Genomic DNA, 20,505 nt, shown 5'->3' on the forward strand with positions numbered 1-20,505 from the left:
ACATGAATTTGGCTTCTGACGCAGTTGGCCCACCTCCAACTTTAACCAAAAACAGGTTCAGTTCAGACACCATGAGTAACACCAAAATGTACAAACACAAACGCACATTTTCCATAATTTCAAACACATGCTAAAGTGTACATGCACACACCTTTTGCCATTGTTTAAAGATTTGAGTCACTTCTGGCGAATTTATTTTACATCATTGGGGTCTGTGTGCGTATGTGCTGACCTTAAAACACTGAGTAAATTGAGAAAGGACATCCAAGACGCTAAGGCAGACTTCGGTGGAGATGTTGCCCTCCAGCAGAGCCTGATGATGGATTTCTGCTTCTGATGGTCCCGTCCCTAAAACACATACACAGAGAAAAACACGTTATGGTACAGTGAATACTAATAGTGCTAATACCAACAAATTCATTATTCACTTAAGGCCACATTTCCTGTCTCTGTTTAATGAGCAAATAATCTTTAGAAGAAAACAAAAAAGGACATAGAATCATGTCCACGATACTCAGCCCGATACCTCACAGAGCAGGATTCTTTTACATTAGAACAGTCATCTCTATCCTACATTGACTATAGATTAAAGAACTATGCTGTGGGTCCTCTGGAAAAGCCCAGACCTGTTCCAACCCCTGAAGATCCACAGTCTGTCTGTGGAGCAGGTGGGGAGTTTTAAATATTTCAGGACAGAGATTGACACCTGCCTATTCCTTTAGACAATGCGTGGACTCAACAGTTTGTCCACCTGCTCAGGAAGCTCACTTCTTTAATCAGCAAAGACATTTCAACCCTCATTTATAAGTCACCCATCCTCACGTATAGCATCTCAACCTGGTTCAACTTCCTCACCATCAAACGCAAAACGAAACGCTCCCGAATAATAAATCCGGCCAGTAAAACCACTCAAACAGCCCAATCCCCTCTGTGTGAACTGTACGGACGCTCAGTGATGACGAAAGCCACCCTCATCACTCAGGACCCCTCACATCCCCTCCACCATCAGGCAGATACTACAGAACCCCACTGGGAAAGAAAAACACTTACAAAAAAAAAAAAAAAAAAAAATTTCATCCCCTCTGCAATAGCTCCTTAGCCTAGCCGCGCTACACCCATGCTCTGAAGACACAAGGGCCTGGGCACACTCGACAGGGAGGGAGGCGGGCTAAAAGGTTGTCTATCAAATCACTCTGCAGCAATTGGGTAGGTATACAACCAATCAGCGCAACGAATAGGCTCCTAGAGCGCCGGAAATCAGAGGATACGGTAGTTCGGTGAAGCCTTATTTATACAGTCAATGGGTGAAGCTCAAGTATATTACAGACATGTTAACAGAAAGATTATTCAGAGTCGGTGCTAATGGAGCTCAACGATTGTTGTCGTTTTTGTTGTCGACCCTGGCAGAGAATTAAATTCGTTGCCGTGGGTTGTCTAGCGCGGCTAGGCTAGTTGTTTCCGGTTGTTTCTGTCAGAATCGTCGCGCCTCTGTCGTCACTTCGTTACGCCCGCCTTCTGACTCTACACTTCATGGTGATTCGCCCGGCCAGTTTTAGGAGCATCCAACCTCGAGCCTTATGGAGGGTAACTAGACCCACCCTGGCAGAGAATTAAATTCGTTGCCGTGGGTTGTCTAGCGCGGCTAGGCTAACAGCTCCTCTTAACACAAAACAGGTTGCACTTTGGTTTTAGTGTTTCTAGATATTTTATTTTTAAATTTATTGTACGGTGTTTTTAATGTGTGAGGGTGCTTTCAATGTTTGAGTGTGTTTTTTTTAAATTTTGTCTTTCGGCCGTGACAAAAGGCGAATTTCTATTTTACTTGGAACAGCCAATAAAGTTATCTATTCTATTCGTTATTAGAAATCTGCTGTCTGAACAGAAAGCAGTCGCTCAAAACTTTACCAAAACAGATTCTGTCCTTGCAACATGATTGCTAATGGTATACACACAAACGAATATAATTGAAGCTACTTTCACAAACACATGCTCCAGTGCACATCCACACACACTTTGGCTCTGAGATCTCAGCAACTTTAACTGCATTTTTATTGGCTTTTCAGTGTATGTGCGAGGTTCGCGTAGCAATGGGGAACAAATCCATGACTCACTTGAGGCTGTAGTCTGCAGGGAAGCTGGATGACTGCTTGGACAATATGCTCACATTCAAACAAATTCTAGCGCTACATGAACAGGCTTCCAGTTTAAAGTTCATCCAGTATTTTTGGTGGGAGAAAGAACAAAGTATCTGGAATCACCCATATGGTTTTATAACTTTAAACTAATTCAAAACAAGCAAACCAGCTCCATCTGACTTGGTCAATATTTGCTGAAGGTTTCCTCAGAGTCATTGTCTTTTAAAGAAGGTGCCAGTGAGGCTGCATTTCTCTAAAGGTCACATGCACATACACCGCTCTGCAAGCAACATGGCAGATCATATAAAAATAAGCCCATTTGTTTTTGTTATATTCTTCAGAAGTTCTTGTACTGAAATCATGAGCTGATGGGCAGATGCACAGTGGTCTGCTTAAAGTTTGGCGCCATCATTTCAGCATACAATAAGGAGGTTAACATCACTTTATATGCTGCAAAACTAGCCTTTTACATTCATGTACTCTGTGTGTAGTCGTCCATTTAGTTTGACTAAGATTCTTTTCTTACTAGATTCACTTGTGTAAGAAAAAGCTGATGTTTACAATGCTACATCGTTTGTGAGACGTTTGGTTTGCAAGTGCATTCATGGATTCATTTAAACAAACGAGAGTGATCATGCGTGTTGAAGAAAGTTGGTGAACTTAACATCCTGCACAACTTTTTGATAAAGTTTATCATTAGCACGCATCTCGTCTGAAACATCAGCAACTCATTTCTCATCAAATTGCAAAACAGCGAGGTCAGAGACATGCAACACTGCAATCTATGGGGACACGTAGATCGCTTTTGTTGCGTTATTGTTTCACAGGCAAGTTGAGCAACAAATTAAGCATATAAAAGAGCAAACAAGTCAAACCATCTCTTCAAGAAAAAAAAGCTCAACGTACAATACCATTCAAGCGTTACACAGTTTAATCCTGTGTTTACACGCACAGGCTTGTTCTAGCTTTAATGTACAGTGCCTTGTGAAAGTATTCGGCCCCCTTGAACTTTTCAACCTTTCGCCACATTTCAGGCTTCAAACAAAGATATAAAATTTTAATTTTTTGTCAAGAATCAACAACAAGTGGGACACAATCGTGAAGTGGAATGAAATTTATTGGATATTTTATACTTCTTTTAACAAATAAAAAACTGAAAAGTGGGGTGTGCAATATTATTCGGCCCCTTTACTTTCAGTGCAGCAAATTCACTCCAGAAGTTCAGTGAGGATCTCTGAATGATCCAAAGTTGTCCTAAATGACTGATGATGATAAATAGAATCCACCTGTGTGTAATCAAGCCTCCGTATAAATGCACCTGCTCTGTGATAGTCTCAGGGTTCTGTTTAAAGTGCAGAGAGCATCATGAAGACCAAGGAACACACCAGGCAGGTCTGAGATACTGTTGTGGAGAAGTTTAAGCCGGATTTGGATACAAAAAGATTTCCCAAGCTTTAAACATCTCAAGGAGCACTGTGCAAGCAATCATATTGAAATGGAAGGAGTATCAGACCACTGCAAATCTACCAAGACCCGGCTGTCCCTCTAAACTTTCACCTCCAACAAGGAGAAGACTGATCAGAGATGCAGCCAAGAGGCCCATGATCACTCTGGATGAACTGCAGAGATCTACAGCTGAGGTGGGAGAGTCTGTCCATAGGGCAACAATCAGTCGTACACTGCACAAATCTGGCCTTTATGGAAGAGTGGCAAGAAGAAAGCCATTTCTCAAAGATATCCATAAAAAGTCTGGTTTGAAGTTTGCCACAAGCCACCTGGGAGACACACCAAACATGTGGAAGAAGGTGCTCTGGTCAGATGAAACCAAAATCCAACTTTTTGGCCACAGTGCAAAACGATATGTTTGGCGTAAAAGCAACACAGCTCATCACCCTGAACACACCATCCCCACTGTCAAACGTGGTGGTGGCAGCCTCATGGTTTGGGCCTGCTTTTCTTCAGCAGGGACAGGGAAGATGGTTAAAACTGATGGGAAGATGAATGGAGCCAAATACAGGAGCATTCTGGAAGAAAACCTGTTGGAGTCTGCAAAAGACCTGAGACTGGGACGGAGATTTATCTTCCAACAGGACAATGATCCAAAACATAAAGCCAAATCTACAATGGAATGGTTCACAAATAAACGTATCCAGGTGTTAGAATGGCCAAGTCAAAGTCCAGACCTCAATCCAATCGAGAATCTGTGGGCAGAGCTGAAGACGGCTGTTCACAAACACTCTCCATCCAACCTCACTGAGCTCCAGCTGTTTTGCAAGGAAGAATGGGCAAGAATTTCAGTCTCTCGATGTGCAAAACTGATAGACATACCCCAAGCGACTTGCAGCTGTAATTGCAGTAAAAGGTGGCGCTACAAAGTATTAATGCAAGGGGGCCGAATAATATTGCACACCCCACTTTTCAGGTTTTTATTTGTTAAAAAAGTTTAAAATATCCAATAAATTTCGTTCCACTTCACGATTGTGTCCCACTTGTTGTTGATTCTTGACAAAAAATTAGAATTTTATATCTTTATGTTTGAAGCCTGAAATGTGGCGAAAGGTTGAAAAGTTCAAGGGGGCCGAATACTTTCACAAGGCACTGTATATTTGGGGCATTGTTCCGCAGCGACCAACTGAAAGCATGTGCTGCACATCTAAGCAGCATTGTCAACATGCAGGTCAACTTGTTGCTTCATTCTTTGCAAGAGACCGCAAAGTTCCGGTGCGGATTCAACAGCATTAATCTGGAATGGCAACAGATCCATCACACGATGTTCACGGAAGCCTTTAAGCTTGACAGGATGTGCTCAGCGACATAAAGTACGCCTAGCAAAGCCTGAGACTCAATTGGCTGGTTCAGTCTAACAGGTACCTCCGTAAACAGCATAGTGGTTTAGTCTCTACTCGGATACAAGGTTAGTGTTGATCCTTGGTGTAGGTTTATTTGTTTAAGGTATTAAAACGGCTCATTGTGTGTCTCTAACAACACCTGTGTTTGATTATCACAGACCTTTGCAAAGTATAAACCAGCTTTGTGAGATCAGCTTTCCTGAAATCACTCATCAGGCTGTCACCTCAATTAATTTCTCCAAATCCGCCTGTCAGAGAAAACTTTGTTCCACATGTAAACAAAACTCAATAAGACTCATGTTTCCACCCTGAAATTTAATTTGGTCCAAGTTGAAGTAATCAACTTCCCTACTTGAGGTTTGGAAACTGCTGCTCTGCCCTAAAACTGGTGTTTTCTCAGACGTTTTGTGTATTTTACAAGAAGAAGATATGAACCTCGGTGGATGCAAGTGTCTATGTAAAGTTTATTACCATAGTTTTTTCATGAATTTAAGGTCAGGCTTGTCTATAAAATCTGGTAAAGCTTTGCATGACCTGTTGAGACGTACAGTTACTTGTCAGCTCTTTGCCAGAAACATAAACCCAAAGTTTGGCCTAAAGTTTTGCATATGAACTGGTGAGTTACCTATGTTGAGAGTGAGGGAGGCTTCCATGGTGCTGAACTGGTGTATCTTAGTCTGCATTAGGCTGGCTCGGTTGCAACGGATTGCTGGCATCGTCTGAGACTTCCTCTCTGAGGAGAACAGCTTCGACACACACACCTCCTGGCTCCTGAGCAATGCATCGACCCAAAGAGAGAGTGCATTTATTTGTTTGAAAGCAACAGAGAAGAAAGAAAGAAAGAAAGAAAGAAAAAGACAGGGAGGAAATGAAACCCTGCAGCTGAAGCTTTCTATTATATTAACAACTGACGCAGAGTAAATGCTCACAATTAATGACACACAAATGGATTATTAGCAAACACATTACACTAGAATTTCTATGAAATGTGTCAAGACAATTGTGCTTCTCTGTAACTGCACTAGACATAAGTGGGTTTCAGATTTCAGATGGTGACAGATAAAGCAGGTATGAGGAGTTGATAAGAGCTGCTGTCGTTTTCCAGCCTCACCTGCCAATGTTCCTCTTTCCAATATAACGAAACTGAATCAGACAGACCCTGCAAGGGGAGTGAAAAAGTAAACATAAGTTGTCTTTTGCATGTCACACTATATGACATCTGACAGAGGACTGCTTTTAGGGAAAAGGATATGATTTTAGATGACGTTAAAGAAACGGTTAACAGGTTTCAACATGCCAGTATGTTGTGAGAACCACTTTCTTTCACACACTACTCACTCGAGTAAACTGAGGAAGTTCATGACGTCTTGAGGGCTGACTTTGTTCCAGTAGGCCATCAGAGTTTCTGTGGACAAAAGGAAATTCAAACACCCAACACTTGTTTTATTTTATTTTTATAAGGGGGAGGAAATTTTGAATGAACAGTTCAGCATGATTTTAAAGCAATCATAGCCAAGGCAAATATCTGTATAGACTCCATTTCAAACTAGCAGAATAAACAGTTAGGTAATAACAGAGTATGGACAACGTAAGTCTGTCTGTGCAGTGCAGCGACTGATCATCACTGACCCTCTGACAAGGTCTTGACAATGTGCAGGAAGGAGAACAGGAGGCCTTTGATCTCATAATGTCCCAACCTGCCGATGGGAGGCATCGTGCTGCTGCTCATGGTGGAGCCACGTCTCTGCAGCTAGAACAACAAAACGCACAGAAACAGACATTTTAAACTTTACTCAGTTGGTTCTGCTCATCTCTCAGCTCTTCCTGACTTCCCATCCCAGTCTGTGGCTCTCAGGACAAAAGAATTTTATTCCTACTGAAGTAGCTCTTTCAAAACGGGAAGAAAAACAATGCATGGCTATTCAGTAATGAGACTAATGCTGTAATAAATTGTCATTTATTTCAATGTGATTTCATTTGAGCAGCTTTCACGGGTTGTCTGTTTGCCAGTTGATCCACGTATACCATGTGGTTTGACTTACATTAGACAGACACTGTACTGAATTTACAGTATATATCTTTATCTATCTTTGTCTGAAAAGCTTTACTATATCCTCACACACCGAAGTTGAACAGCTGATGTTGGTGGATCTAATGTGTGGCTTTCATGAATAACCTGATGTCTTCGGGATTACCTGGAAATCAAAACGCCATCACTTCAATCAAAGTGGGAGGTGCGGAAACAGTGCGTTTTGGCAACATTTCACTTCAGGCTATAGAATACTGAGCCTCTATTGTGAAGTGTTAGATACTCAGGGTTTAAATGTTAAGTTTTTGGTTGAATTTTTTTTTGCCTTTTTCAGATTTCTGCCTTCTGCAGCTTTAATGAGCTAGCTGCTTCCTAATTAGAGACACAGCTGTCCCATCCGAGTACTGTCAGCAGCTGGAGAGTGCGTTTACGACCAACTGAAAATTAAGTAGAAATGTCCACCTTTAAGGTGTGGCTGAAAAAATTAAAACTGTTTACATCTGGAAGCTTTCAAGTGGAGACATCTGCATGTTCGCTATGGCTAATATTCCGAGAACCTGATGCTGTGATCTCAAGTTCTACCAGTGAAGAATGCTTGAACCAATGTGTTTCCAGTTCTCTCTAAACCAGCATGTACACACATGTATTTATTTACGCAGATGTGCATTCAGCATTGCCAGCTAAAAGCCTGAGTTTCTATGAACAAGCCATGTTTTCCAGTGCAAACCTACCGAGCACATCTGCAATTCCAATTCAGTCTCACTGAATTGGCCAAAGTTACGAAAGAGTAACAGTAAATGGTTTGTAATGTTGGCCATGTGCTCGGACAGCAGACACTACATGCTACAGTAGCACTGTTCAAAAGCAACAAAATGGGGTTTTTCTACATTATTTTTCTAGAAAAGCTTTGTTATGAGAGAATACAGCTGAGACTTTAGCTGTGGATCCAAAACAGTGTGTGGCTGACCCCCCTCATTATCACAAAAACAGTACAAATCTTATGTCGACCCTTTAAACTGCAACAAAGCAAAAGGTTAGTGCAAAGTTTTTAGGCAAATAATAGATTATATTGATACTGAAAGTGAAGTGAGGCAAATAAAAACTTTTTTTTCTTAAATTGTTGATGTCCTAACAATAAAAATATCTTTCATACTTGAACCCTAGTAAGTTTGTGCTGGGCAACAACCAGTTCATCACAGCTTGCAGATGTTTTCCAGTGCCAGCTAAGAGCCCTTCGACGCTTGACTGAAGAACGTTCACCCACTTTTCCATATGCTACAGGCCGCCTTGCACTTCCCTAAACATCCCTCCACAGATTTTTAGTGCTGATTAAGATCTACATTAAACAATTAGTAGACAGTTATGATGTCTACTTGGGATCATTGTCCTGTTGAAAACGGTACACTAGTTTTACTTTCATTTTCTTAACTGACTGCAGGAAACCACCATCTTGAATGCTTTGATATTTACTGAAATCCAGTCTTCCTGTCTGTGCATAGCATTTCCTCTGCTACTTCCTGTCATAGAGTCCGAAAGCAGTAAACTTCCACCACCGTGCTTTAATTAGCATGCTGTTCTTTTCAGCAATCTTTTACTCCAGACACACTTGTTTTAAGTAGCTAAAGAGCTCAGATTACCTCCATCTGTCTGTTACTTTACCCTCGCCTAATTGTTGCTTTGCAAAGTTAACTTCTGAGTGGAAGCCGTGGTTCAGCGTCACTGCTATTCTTAATCAAAATGCAGACTGAAAGCACTTTCATATCGGTCTGCATACGTCGTCTGCTTGTTTCAATTTGCAGTTCCTTATAGGAGCCCCAGGTTGTTGAGAGCTACCACAAGATTTGAAGGGTCAGAGACACCACACCCCTGTCCAATTTTCTTTTAATTCTGCTTCACACCAGTTTGTTTACATATGTGAAGCTGACTTTCTGGAAACTCAAAAGCCAAATGCAATGGTGGATTGTCCCAGTGAAACAGTATATGAATGATAGGTCATGGCAAGGAGCTAAATCCGATGGAAGATAAGACTCGGAGAATGGAGGCAGAACAAGAAGTGCTGAAAAACAGCTCTTTGGGTGACAACACAGGCCACGCGAGAAGTGACATTGCAAGATTCCAATGAAGTTATAAAAACAATGCGTGCAGTTGCCAAAGCTGTGTGCACGTAACACCTTATCTTCACCTCTGTCACTGTCTCTTAACCCTCCTGTTGTCCTCATTTACAGGCGCCAAAAAAAAAAATTGTTTCCTTGTTTGAAAAAAATCCAAAAATTCAGCAAAAAAATAATAATTCCCCAAATTTCTGAAAATTTGTAAAACCTTCAGGAAGAAAACTCCAATAATTCCTTAAAAGTTTCCCTTAAAAGTTTTATTTTAAAAAAAATCCCTCAAATGTGGCAAGAAAATTCTTGTAAATATTTTCAAAAAAATGAGTAAAAATCTTCCAGAAAAATCTGAAAAATATCTAAAATGGTTACAAATATATCAGCAAAACTTCTAATATTTTCTTTAAGAACATTCACAAAAAAAAAAAAAAAAAAAAATCAACCAAAATCCAGTGAAATTCAATGGATTTTGGTTGATTTTTTTGGGAATGTTCTCAAGAAACATTTTCAACATTTCTTTTTCCCCCACCAAAAAAAATGTTCAAATATTTCCAAAAAGGTTGAAAATGTGGACATCAGAAGTGCCACTGTGAAAATATATTTTCTTTCCACATTTTTAAACTTTAAAACGGGTCAATTTTGACCCGCAGGACAACAGGAGCTTCAAACACAAACACGGTGCAGATCGTCTTATGATCGGGGCGTCAGTAATCTGCATTCTCAAAGTCTAAGTAACCAACATCTCTGTACCAGAATCACAATTTATATTCTGTAAACTTGGGTAAATAGCTGTATGCACGTGAGGTACAGAATCCCAAAAATACATTGTTGCCTGTAGTATTACTATTATATAATCCTTCAAGAGGCCATCTCTGATCATTCAGTAGCGTTTGTGCTGCTCAAAACACACCCCACACCAAACCAAAAATATTTTCAGGGACATGACAGTTTACCTCTCCATGCAGACAGTTAGAGCTGCAACAAGGAAAAAGTTGTTTTATGCCCTGGGTGTCTGACTTGCTACAATCTCTGCAACGCACAATTATACACAGCCTTAAGCAAGGAAACGAACACAAACAAGCACTTCTTTTTTGGCCTCCTCGCGTGTGAAATGAATCTGGTGAATCAGAAGAATTTAGCATTACTGGAATTCAGCAGTCCGAATTCTAATTACCGTAGGCCTCTTAAAAGTGTTTGCCAGTGGTGTAATGTGAAATGATCTCACCTCAATGCTGTCTGGTGTTCCTGGATCCATAAACAGAGAGCTTCTGGAGTCCTCTCTCCTCACGACGTGGCCGTTTTGAACGGGTTGACCTGGAGGCAACACAGTGCAGAGTTGTCAAATTATACTCACCGATATGATTTTTAAAAGCTCTTCGGTGGTAAAATGGGCAAATTTCGTGGCAACAATTCAAGTGCAGTTGTGAATTTAAGGGGACACTGGATTATAAAAAATAGACAACGGACGTATTGACACGTCAAAGTGCTGTATACTTCACTGATAACACCTGTTGATAACATGAGAGCTTGTGGATAAACAGGTCTGAATAAACCATCCAGCAAAAGGAAGCTCTTGGTTATACACAGCAGGATCAGACGACAGCTCTTGGGAAACACTACGGAGCCAGTTGTCTAAGGTATTCTGTGATCCAGGAGGTCTGTGAAGCTTAGTTTTGTCATTTTTAGGAGTGTGGAGGATTCATATGGGAGACTAAAGGTCCAAACATCTCAGCTTCTCCTGCTTTGATTGTCACAGCTGCTTGTTTTAAATGTGAGTCTTGCTAACTATTTAGAAATGCAAGACCACATGTCTGGAACACTCCCATCAACAACACACTGAGAGGTTATAAAGTACAACAGGAGATCTTCAAGGGTTAGTCTTAGTCACACAATCTTCTCAGTTCAACAACCGTTTAATCAGCATCCAGTCTGATTACTATTCACCACAGGGATTACAGATGATGGTGACCAAAGTTCATGTGAACTGTAAAATATCCAAAAAAAACTGAAAACACAACACTCATGTTCTCTGTAAGTTAGAGCAGTTTTCTGCAACTTTATTATACGATCATCAAGAGAATGACACACAAATCAATCAAAAAGTCTTCAGCACCGATTGCAGAGGAGTCAGGCTCGGTTAAGTGGCAGGACGTCTGTGCTACTGAATCCCAAGCAGTAAAAAACGATAATGTACAGAGTACTCGTGTCTGGCATAGAGCGGCTGCTTTCACACAGAGTGCTGCTAATGGAGAAAATGGTGTGTAATATAAATATTGCTCTGTAGCCGCGGTGCCGAGGGCCTCTGCTGATGATAAATAATCTGTAAACAGGAAGAGGCTACACGCCATATGCACTGTGCCGTTATCTGTGGCTCTTAACTCACCGTGGTCTTTCTCAATTGCAGTGCTGATTCTCCTGCTGTCGGAGGAACTGGTGGATATCAGGTCATCTCTGGAACCCTGAACAGCCACAACAAGGGAGAAGTGAATGTGAACGTTGATGTTAAGATATGAACTGATGTGTGCTGAAGGCTTACTTCTCAAAAACTTTAGCGGAAATAATATGCAACAGCAAATTCAAAATTAATCTATCACAATTATATCTTCTGACAGATCTCACATGAAGCTTTAATTAAAACTGAACTCTAAGGTTGTCTGTATGACTCATGTTTCCATGGACGCTAAACTGTTGTTCATCTGTGGTTGAAAAGAATCTTCCCATGTTACCGATTCAAGATGCTTTTGTACATGGATCACATTTCTTTTTTACTGGACAATAAGGTTCTTCCATAGCTGTGGAGTCTGCCTGCATTTCCTAATTAAAAAAAACAAAACTATTTCTACTCAAAACTTGCATACAGCATTGCAAGTTTGCAAGTCACTGTTAATTAACCGAGAGCAGACCGGAGACGGCAAGAGACATTGAGAGGAAAATAAAACATGCTGGATCGATAAAATAAATACATTATAGTCAAGAGGCGCAAGTTGTTTGAAGTGACTAGTGAGGCATCTTTGGAGCTGAAGTGCAGAGTAGTGTGAAAAATCCCTCGTTTTTAAGAGTAAAAATATGAATATTGAAGCATCTATAGAATGTTGATCTCCAGTTTTTTTTCCAGATTTGGTAACATACTGCACATGTTGAGACAAGTTTTTTTTTTATTTCTATCTTTCAATACTTGACAAACTGTGCAAAAATTCATGCTTGTCTTCTCTCTAGAAATGCAGGAATTTATCCTGCAGAGAAAAATAGGTTCACACAGGGTAAAAAGGTATTATTATTTTTTAAATCTGATTTTTCATGGCTCAGAGGCTGAAACCGCAGAAGAAGAGGGAGAGCGGCGTGTCATGGGACTCACATTGAGGCCGAGCCCAGGGCTGGAGGTGAGTGGCTGAGCAGACAGCTGCTTCAGGTTCTGGTAGAGCAGCTCATAAAGTGGCAGGTACAGCAAACAGATCCTGGCCTGCTGGTTCTGAAAAGATTAGCATTTTTATAATCACTCATGTATAAATACTGTTGAATTGCATGACATGAACTCATGGAGACAGATAAAATGACATGCTAAGATAGAGGAGTACTGCGGTTAATACAGTCTGGATTCTAGCTTGTTTGCATAACAGACACTATTATCTCACTGAGGGGAGAGCACACACTAACATTTATAGTATGGACAATAATGTTCTGCTCCAAAAAGACAAACTGACATGAAAGAACAATCAGTTAATTTGGTGGCAGGTCTGACCTTGTAATATTAATTTTTTGGGGAGGGATATTTTCTGGAAATGTACACTATTATAAAAAAATATATATTTGATTAATTTCCACATTTATACCTTATTGTGTTTTTCTATACCATCTATCCAAACAAAAAGTCACATTAATATTTCGTTGGACCGCCCTTAGCACTCATTCACTGCGGCATCATTCTGATAAGCTTCTGCAATGTCACAGCATTTATTCCTGCCCAGAGATTCATTTTCTACCAAGATCTTATATTGATGATGGGAGCATAACGTTGTTGAACCTGACCAACCCCAGATCATAACCCTAACACCCGCAGGTTTGTAGACACCAAGCATGATGAGTGCATCACTTCATCCTCCTCTCTTCTTACCCTGATGCCCCCATCACTTTGGAACAGGGTAAATCTGCACTCAGATCATCATCCATTGCTCCAGAGTCCAATCTTTATGCTACATAGCAAATTGAAGCCTTTTTTAATCTGATTAGTCTCATTGATTAGTGTTTTTTTCCTTATAGCTACAGCTGTTTAGTCCCAATTCTTTGAGTTCCCTGTGGAAATGCTCTAACTTTCACTATTAAACATAGCCATGAATTCACCTGTTGATCTCCTACGATCATCGAAGAGTTTGCTCCGACCACATTTGTTCCTTTAAGATGATGGCTCCCCAACTATTCTTCAGGTTATAATAAAGCGCTGGACAGTTCTTAACACGATTTTAGTTTCAGAAATTTCCTTAAAACTTCTGAGACAGATTAACATCCTTGCCATGATTGCAGAATATGTCTTCCAACATGGTCGTATAAGAAATGAGAAGCTCCTCACTGCATCAGCTAGGGTTAAATAAGTTGTCGCAGCTGAAACGTATTCATCACTGCAGTACTTAAGCAATAAAAGAATCTTACGCATTTGCTTAGTTAAATCCAAGTGGCACCTTAGTTTTTGGACAGGCTGTGGATATTAACATAATTACACAAAGTGGATTTCTGTTGCTTGAGGATAAAAAAAAAGTGAAACTGAGTTTGACATGACCAAGACAAGTGATAACACGTACAACATTCTAAAGTTCTGACTCACTCATTTCTGTGCATTAGCCCCAAAAATACCATTGAGTGAGTCATAGTTTCTCCCGTTTTCCTGTCCCATTTCTTTCTGATTTCTGTTCTCTTGCTTGTGCTCGTCTTATCATCCTCCTTATCACAGAGTGACTCCATCGGTCCTGCCTTGCCTCACCTTGAATGCTGTGTAGCGGTCATCCATGGCGTGTTTAATCAGGAGGTTCTTGAGAACGCTCACGGCCAGCTGCCTGACTTCAGGCCCTTGTTGCAAAGCCTCGGCCACTTCTCTCAGCAGCAGCCCCACGAGGAAATGGTTACGGCAGTATTCCTCAGTCAAGCTGAACTCCAGACTCTGCTCTGTGGTTGATGCAAGACAGCAGGTCTTAGTACATCAATATGAGCTGATTTTAACAAAATTTAAACAAAAAAAATGAGGTGCTGACTGGGAAAAGTTTCCCAGTTTTTCTTGGGATCTTTGTTAACACCCTAGCTAACTTTGCATGAGTTAGAAATCCAACTTCACCTACTTCTTACCAGGGGTGGAAAGTAACGAATTACATTTACTCACGTTACTGTAATTGAGTACTTTTTATGAGTAATTTGTAATTTTCAGAGTAGTTTTTGAAATGCGTAATTTTTACTTTTGCTCAATTACATTTTGACCCAAGTATTTTACTTCGCTACATTTGAAACCCCTCACGTTACTGAGTACAATATTGATAGTGAAAAAAATTAAATGCAGGCAGAAAACCACTGTGTCCCCGGAACTGAACGTCAATTGCGTGACCTTGCCTTGCACTATACAGTACAGGTTGTGACTGTCCTTGTTTTCCTTGTGTTGGGGATCATGTTACTGAGCTCAGCTGAGCTTTTTTAAGTGTGGATGTGCACTTTAATACGCCTCAAAGTTGATTAAAACAACTTGTGCTGAACTTTATTCATGACTCATCAAGAGCGGATTGAGCGTTATGTAATTCGGTCGTTTGACCGATGGGCCGGTCCACTGGTATTTATTAAATCATTTTGTTTATTTATCCATTTGCGGCCGAATGGGATAGATCAGCGGCCGGTCCTCACAAAGCTAAAGAGAGAGAGAGAGAGAGAGAGAGAGAGAGAGAGAGAGAGAGAGAGAGAGAGAGAGAGAGAGAGAGAGAGAGAGAGAGAGAGAGAGAGAGAGAGAGAGAGAGAGAGAGATAAATATTAAATTAGCATACTAACTAGTTATCGCTAATTAGCGATAAAACTGTAATATATTGTAATTTTCAAAATTGTTCTGAAGTTGTAGTGTATGTGTGTATTTGCATTGCAGTGATTCCACTTCAGCAGTATACTGTATGTGAGTAATTATTAAACACTCAAAGGTTCAAAGGTTTGTTGTCTTATGTCATAATTTTTAGTGCCAACCAAGACTCTGTTGAAGAGGTCGGGGGGGTGCACAGGTGGGCTAGTCTGGTCCAAAAAGTCCCGGGCCGAATTTGACTCCCAACCTGGCCCTGTGACTCATCCTTTTTTTGCATTAAATAAATGAAAGTAACGAAGTAACTTGTACTCAAATTACATTTTAAATGAAGTAATTTTGTACTTTTACTCAAGTACATTTTTAGATGGGTACTTTTACTCAGAGTAGAATTTAAACAAAGTAAAGATACTTTTACTCAATTACATTTTTTCAGTACTTTTTCCACCTCTGCTTCTTACACAATTAAGTAAAGATTTAGCATCTTTAAAAACAAGTGTTTCACAATAAAAGTATCAAACAGGCAACAATAAAAATAAAGACAGCATTAACACCACAACAAATAATTAAGCATATGCACCATAACTGGTATTGTTCAGTAGTTGCAATGTTTCACAGAGGCAAACAATGACAAATTCAATCATTCAAAGTGCAACACCAATGCAACAGAGTATCAAACCCACGTAACACATTCATTCAGACATTAATGTTTCCACAACACTCAAAACAGAGAGGAATTAAAATAATTTCATCTATATTAGGAATCTGCAATGCTAGAAATATTCATTCTGTGTATTTAGAAAAGAGTCACAAATTTAAAGGAATCAGAAAGACAGGCTTCTAGAAATGAGAATTTGACAATTTCAACAGAAACAATGACGCGCAATTTTGAAACAATGCTGTAAACACACAATGCAGCCTGGGAACCATCTGCAATTATCTCCTCTAATAACAGAGACAGACAGGCAGACCAAGAGGGAAAAAGGCAGGGAAGAGACAGACTCTGACATCAGGAGAGAGAACCACAGCTTCATGAGACAAGTTTCCGTCCAGCACTTACAAGTATCAAGCCAATTAAGCATTAGGACAAGAGGTCAGTTGATTCCCATAACAGCAAAGCTCCTCTCCCCTAGAACACACAGGCTCAGGCCTCGGCAGGCACATGAAGGCAACAGCCCAGCATTAGCATTTGTTCTGAGTGAGCGAGGGGGAAAGAGGGAATGAGTGTCCGATGCGAAAAGAGGGTCTGACGGCGGGCGGATGGGTTAGTGCAGGTCAGAACAAGGAGCGGTCATGTGCGAGGTGTTTGCGTACGGCAGCAAACGTTTGATGTGCAGAATGGTGCGGTGAGCATCACCTACCTACAGGGCCAAAAAGCTCCGTCGCATACGGAATAAAATCTGACCACGAGCAAAACACAAAAAAAAAGACGGGGTTGAGGGGTGGGTGGGTGAAAATAAATCTGGGGTAAAACTGTAAACAATCCATGCAGCATTACCACAGCACACAGTCGCTTTTACTTGTGGTTGTGTGAGACATGTGAAGGTTGGGTAAACTTGTTAAGCAGGTGTGGCTAATGAAAGGTAATTTACTACCTGACTTGCGTATGTGAGGGCCAAACAGACGGGTTAATAGAACGTGTAATGGATGCAGAATCGAGGTCGGGGGTCATGTGAGAGCTACTCAGTGGTTACATGTGTGGTAGGAAGCACTCAGAAGAAGGATATGTCGCTCACCTTGCACTCTCTGCAGCTTGGTGCGCCCAAAAGCCATGGGCAGGTTAAGAGGGATGAAGTGTTCGTGGTTACACACCGTCATCAGGAAGTCAAATTTCATTTCGCTCAGCACCTGTGGCCAACATATGAGTGAACATGAGAGCACGAGCTGCATATGCAAATTTCCTTCAACCGCCTCGGGGAATAAATACAAATAACTTTACTGTTCAAATATAATAAGAAAGCCCGCTGTCTCGCTGTGTTGTTTTAATTTGTTAGTCAAATATGGCGTTATACAAACAAAAGGGTAAGGGAAAGGCCAGAAGAAACAGAGCATGCATCTCTGATATGTCCAGATAAAATACTAAACTTTCCCTTTCAGATAACATAAGTATGCATAAAGTACAAGTACTCACATAATATGACAAAGGGCTGAGTTGCATCAAAAGCTGGGAGTGTTTTAAGTTACTAGCTACAAATTACACCTCCACTGCAATGCCTTTCTTTCTTACTAAGTGTGCAGTCGGCTCTACTGTGTCGTGCATGTACCTTGGGATCTTTGAGGCCGAAATGACGCATGTAGTGGTTCACCAGGCCGAAACCAAAGCCCCTGTTCATGAAGGTCAGGCACCTCTGAGGAGACAAAGTGTAGTGAGCACATAGGCTGCTGCAACATGTACAAACAGTGACGTGGAGTTATGAGTCGGAGGTAAAATTGCAAACATTTCTGCAGAAATAGTGCAGGATGAGCCTTTCCAGTAACAGAGCAGGTAGGTGTAGGTTCACTGAATGAACCGCAGACTTATCTTTTCCCACCAACATTCCGCATTAGATTGTTGATCAATGTTTGTTTGCTGGGAAATGACCCCACACAGTGACTCACAGGTGTTTCTGCAGCTCATCGCTGGTTCATAACATTGAATCGCTGAAGTTTGGGGTTCTATTTTAGCTTCAGGATATTTTGCATTTTCACTTTATTCCGTATTAGAGACAACAGTGAATTACAAAGTGTCTTTTTGGAAATCATGTAGAGCAGGGGTGTCAAACACTTGTCTGACTTATCATTTTGTCTCATGTTTTTGTCGTTTTGTGTTACTTTTTGTCTCATTTGACATTTTGTGTTTTGCTTTATTCACTGTTTTGGGTAGTGTTTGTCATTTTTTTGGTCTCGTTTGGGTCCATTTTTTCTTGCTTTGTAATTTTTTGGTCTAATTTTTTGTCTATTGTTTCGTGTCGTTTGTCATTTTGTTTCTTGCTCTTGTTCTGTCTTTTTTGAAGTAAAATGCTGTAACGTTCAGTTCTAGATACCTGTGACTAAATATGATCCGTTGTAGATACTGATCTGGAAATTATGTGTAAATGATAACCTGAGGTGTAATGTTGTTGAAACTGAATTTGTTTTTCTTCAGAAGTTTCAGGTTGTTCATGATGTTTTGTAAAAAGATGATTCCTTAAATGTTAACATTTTCAGAATGTACTTTTTTGCCCTAAAACAAAGGAAACATTTGGAGTTTTGCTTATTTATAGGTTATTATGTTATGATTTTACTGGTCTGGTCCATTCTCTTCATAATTCCACAACACAGAAGCACTCATTGTTTTGTGGCAAAAGGCACTGTGAAAAATTTGAGGTATACCTCAATTATGTGCTGCTGCTCCTACATATAAAAACTGAGTCACACCAGGAAGGAGGAAACAAACTGACAGCACAACAATGTGAAAGTGTGTGTGAAAAGGCACAACTGAGGAAGCCTCAGACAAATTATTTTCATGTAGGTGTCAGACCTTGATGAAATTTGCAAGGCTCAGGTTGATGCATCGAGCTTCCTCTTGGATTTCCATGTGGCGGATGGTGATGTGAGGCATAATGGACAACACCAGGGACTGGAGCGCCTGGTGGAAACTGTCGGGGAAACGCTGTGCCCGTGGCATCTAAAAAGATAAACAGGGCTTATAGCTAACAAAACATCACTTTTAAGAAGCTAAAAAGTGCAAATGTCAAACAGCCACAAACTTTATGAAGACAGACTACCATTATCGTATTTATTACATAAATAAAGGTAAATATTTTCTCTGAATAGCTCAAAGTTTAACTTCTCCTTAACAGCGCAGAGCTACAACTCTGCTTACTGCAAAGTGTCTGGCACTGCTGGCTAAGACAGATGAAATGCAGACCTATGGCATCAGATTACGCAGCTCAACAACACACTAAGAATCATCTGTTTATTCTTTGAGAGTGTGTTCAGTTTGTTTAGGAGGGCTAACATGTTTGCGACATCACGTGAGGTACAAATTTGCTAGTGAGATCCATTCCAAATAAGGACATCTGACCTTTGAGTAGAGGCACAAGAGAAAATGTATGCTGATAAAGAAAGTACTGAAAAAGACTCTTAATGCCTTCGTAAAGTCCACTTCCTACCAACCTTCATGCGGTTTCCCTCTTGCAGGTACTGGGCCATGGATTTAGCCATGGTCTCAAAGAAGAACCAAGAGTACTGTGGAAAGGGATAAACTGAGTCACATTACTGTCATACTGCTTCCTGGGAAAATGCTTCCAACTGCAAAGTGATGCTGAGCAATAGATAACCTTTGGAAGAATCAGATGAAAAACAAGAAGCGACATGTTGGAAGTGGTCAGAATAGCATCCAGAGACATTTGGTGTAATTTTTAAAGCAAAGATGCCACCTGCTGTCCAGCGCTGGTACTACAACTGGACTGACAAATGGGAAAACTACACACCTTGAGCAGTTTATTGCTGGTGTTGAAATCAGCAGTATGCTTGAGGATGGCTGTTACAGCGGTGGCCAGCACCTCATGAGTGGTTGCTGAGTTTCCTGACGCATTATTGTTGGTCACAAACACATACTACGAGAAGAAAAGAAAAAAAAAACACAAAATAAGATAAAATATAAAAAGCATGCAGAATTATTTTGATTGTTTTACCCTCCGTTACCTTAACAAAAGAGCGCAGGTAGTGTTCCAGTCCTTCCTCGTGGCATCTGGAGACTATATGTATGATCACACTGGAGGCAGACAGCATTGAAATAGCACACTGTAAACACACTTTGATTTGGAGCACATTCTGTTTACCGAAGCCACATTTTTCCCCAAGTGAACAACTGACCGCAGAGAGTTGACGGCAATCTCATGGGCTTCTTTGGTCGCTGCTGTGAGCACCTCAAACAGCTGCATCAGCACCGTTGGTAGGAAGGTGATGATGACGTGAGTCTCCATGGCATGCAGGCACTGTGGGAAAGACGGTGAGAAGAAGTCATGGATGCGAGTCTAAAAGTAGGCAATGACACAGCAAGGTTTTACTTTAACTTTTTTATAACACTGAAAGAAGGTAACTGCTCTCGCTTTTCCCTCAAGAAGATTGTGACTCTGGACACCTTAAATAGTGGTACTTGGACTTTGGCTCTACAAACTAAAAAACAGTCAAAATTTAACCTGTTTGTAAGAGTTAAAATGTGAAAGAGATTTTCGAACAAAGAAGATCAAAACAGTCGTAATGTGAAAAAAGTCTGATGTCCTTTGAGAATCGTCACATGACAGAGCAAACACTGCACTATTCTCTTTACCCGTTTATCAAAACAAGAAGAGATCTATTCATTCTTATTAGTTGGGAAAACTTGTTG

At 40.6% G+C, this 20,505-nt stretch overlaps 1 protein-coding gene across 3 annotated transcripts in view; it reads right to left on the reverse strand.

The window, feature by feature from the left end:
• dock11 (dedicator of cytokinesis 11) overlaps nucleotides 1-20,505 on the reverse strand; it is a 72,051-nt gene that overhangs the window by 18,843 nt on the left and 32,703 nt on the right. For 2 of the 3 annotated variants that reach the window (XM_051943814.1, XM_051943816.1), the window contains exons 24-40: nucleotides 19,992-20,113; nucleotides 19,821-19,890; nucleotides 19,607-19,732; nucleotides 19,290-19,361; nucleotides 18,652-18,798; nucleotides 17,417-17,500; nucleotides 16,889-17,000; nucleotides 16,514-16,552; nucleotides 14,091-14,272; nucleotides 12,474-12,587; nucleotides 11,502-11,577; nucleotides 10,344-10,432; nucleotides 6,614-6,734; nucleotides 6,323-6,389; nucleotides 6,096-6,143; nucleotides 5,610-5,755; nucleotides 233-348 (exon numbers count right to left, since the gene is read on the reverse strand). In XM_051943814.1, coding sequence (XP_051799774.1) covers nucleotides 233-348; nucleotides 5,610-5,755; nucleotides 6,096-6,143; nucleotides 6,323-6,389; nucleotides 6,614-6,734; nucleotides 10,344-10,432; nucleotides 11,502-11,577; nucleotides 12,474-12,587; nucleotides 14,091-14,272; nucleotides 16,514-16,552; nucleotides 16,889-17,000; nucleotides 17,417-17,500; nucleotides 18,652-18,798; nucleotides 19,290-19,361; nucleotides 19,607-19,732; nucleotides 19,821-19,890; nucleotides 19,992-20,113 — 1,731 coding nt within the window. The remainder of the gene's footprint in view (nucleotides 1-232; nucleotides 349-5,609; nucleotides 5,756-6,095; nucleotides 6,144-6,322; nucleotides 6,390-6,613; nucleotides 6,735-10,343; nucleotides 10,433-11,501; nucleotides 11,578-12,473; nucleotides 12,588-14,090; nucleotides 14,273-16,513; nucleotides 16,553-16,888; nucleotides 17,001-17,416; nucleotides 17,501-18,651; nucleotides 18,799-19,289; nucleotides 19,362-19,606; nucleotides 19,733-19,820; nucleotides 19,891-19,991; nucleotides 20,114-20,505) is intronic. The other variant, XM_051943815.1, reaches the window with a different exon arrangement.

The sequence above is a fragment of the Acanthochromis polyacanthus genome, chromosome 23 (genome assembly GCF_021347895.1).
Source record: "Acanthochromis polyacanthus isolate Apoly-LR-REF ecotype Palm Island chromosome 23, KAUST_Apoly_ChrSc, whole genome shotgun sequence".
Taxonomy (NCBI): domain Eukaryota; kingdom Metazoa; phylum Chordata; class Actinopteri; family Pomacentridae; genus Acanthochromis; species Acanthochromis polyacanthus.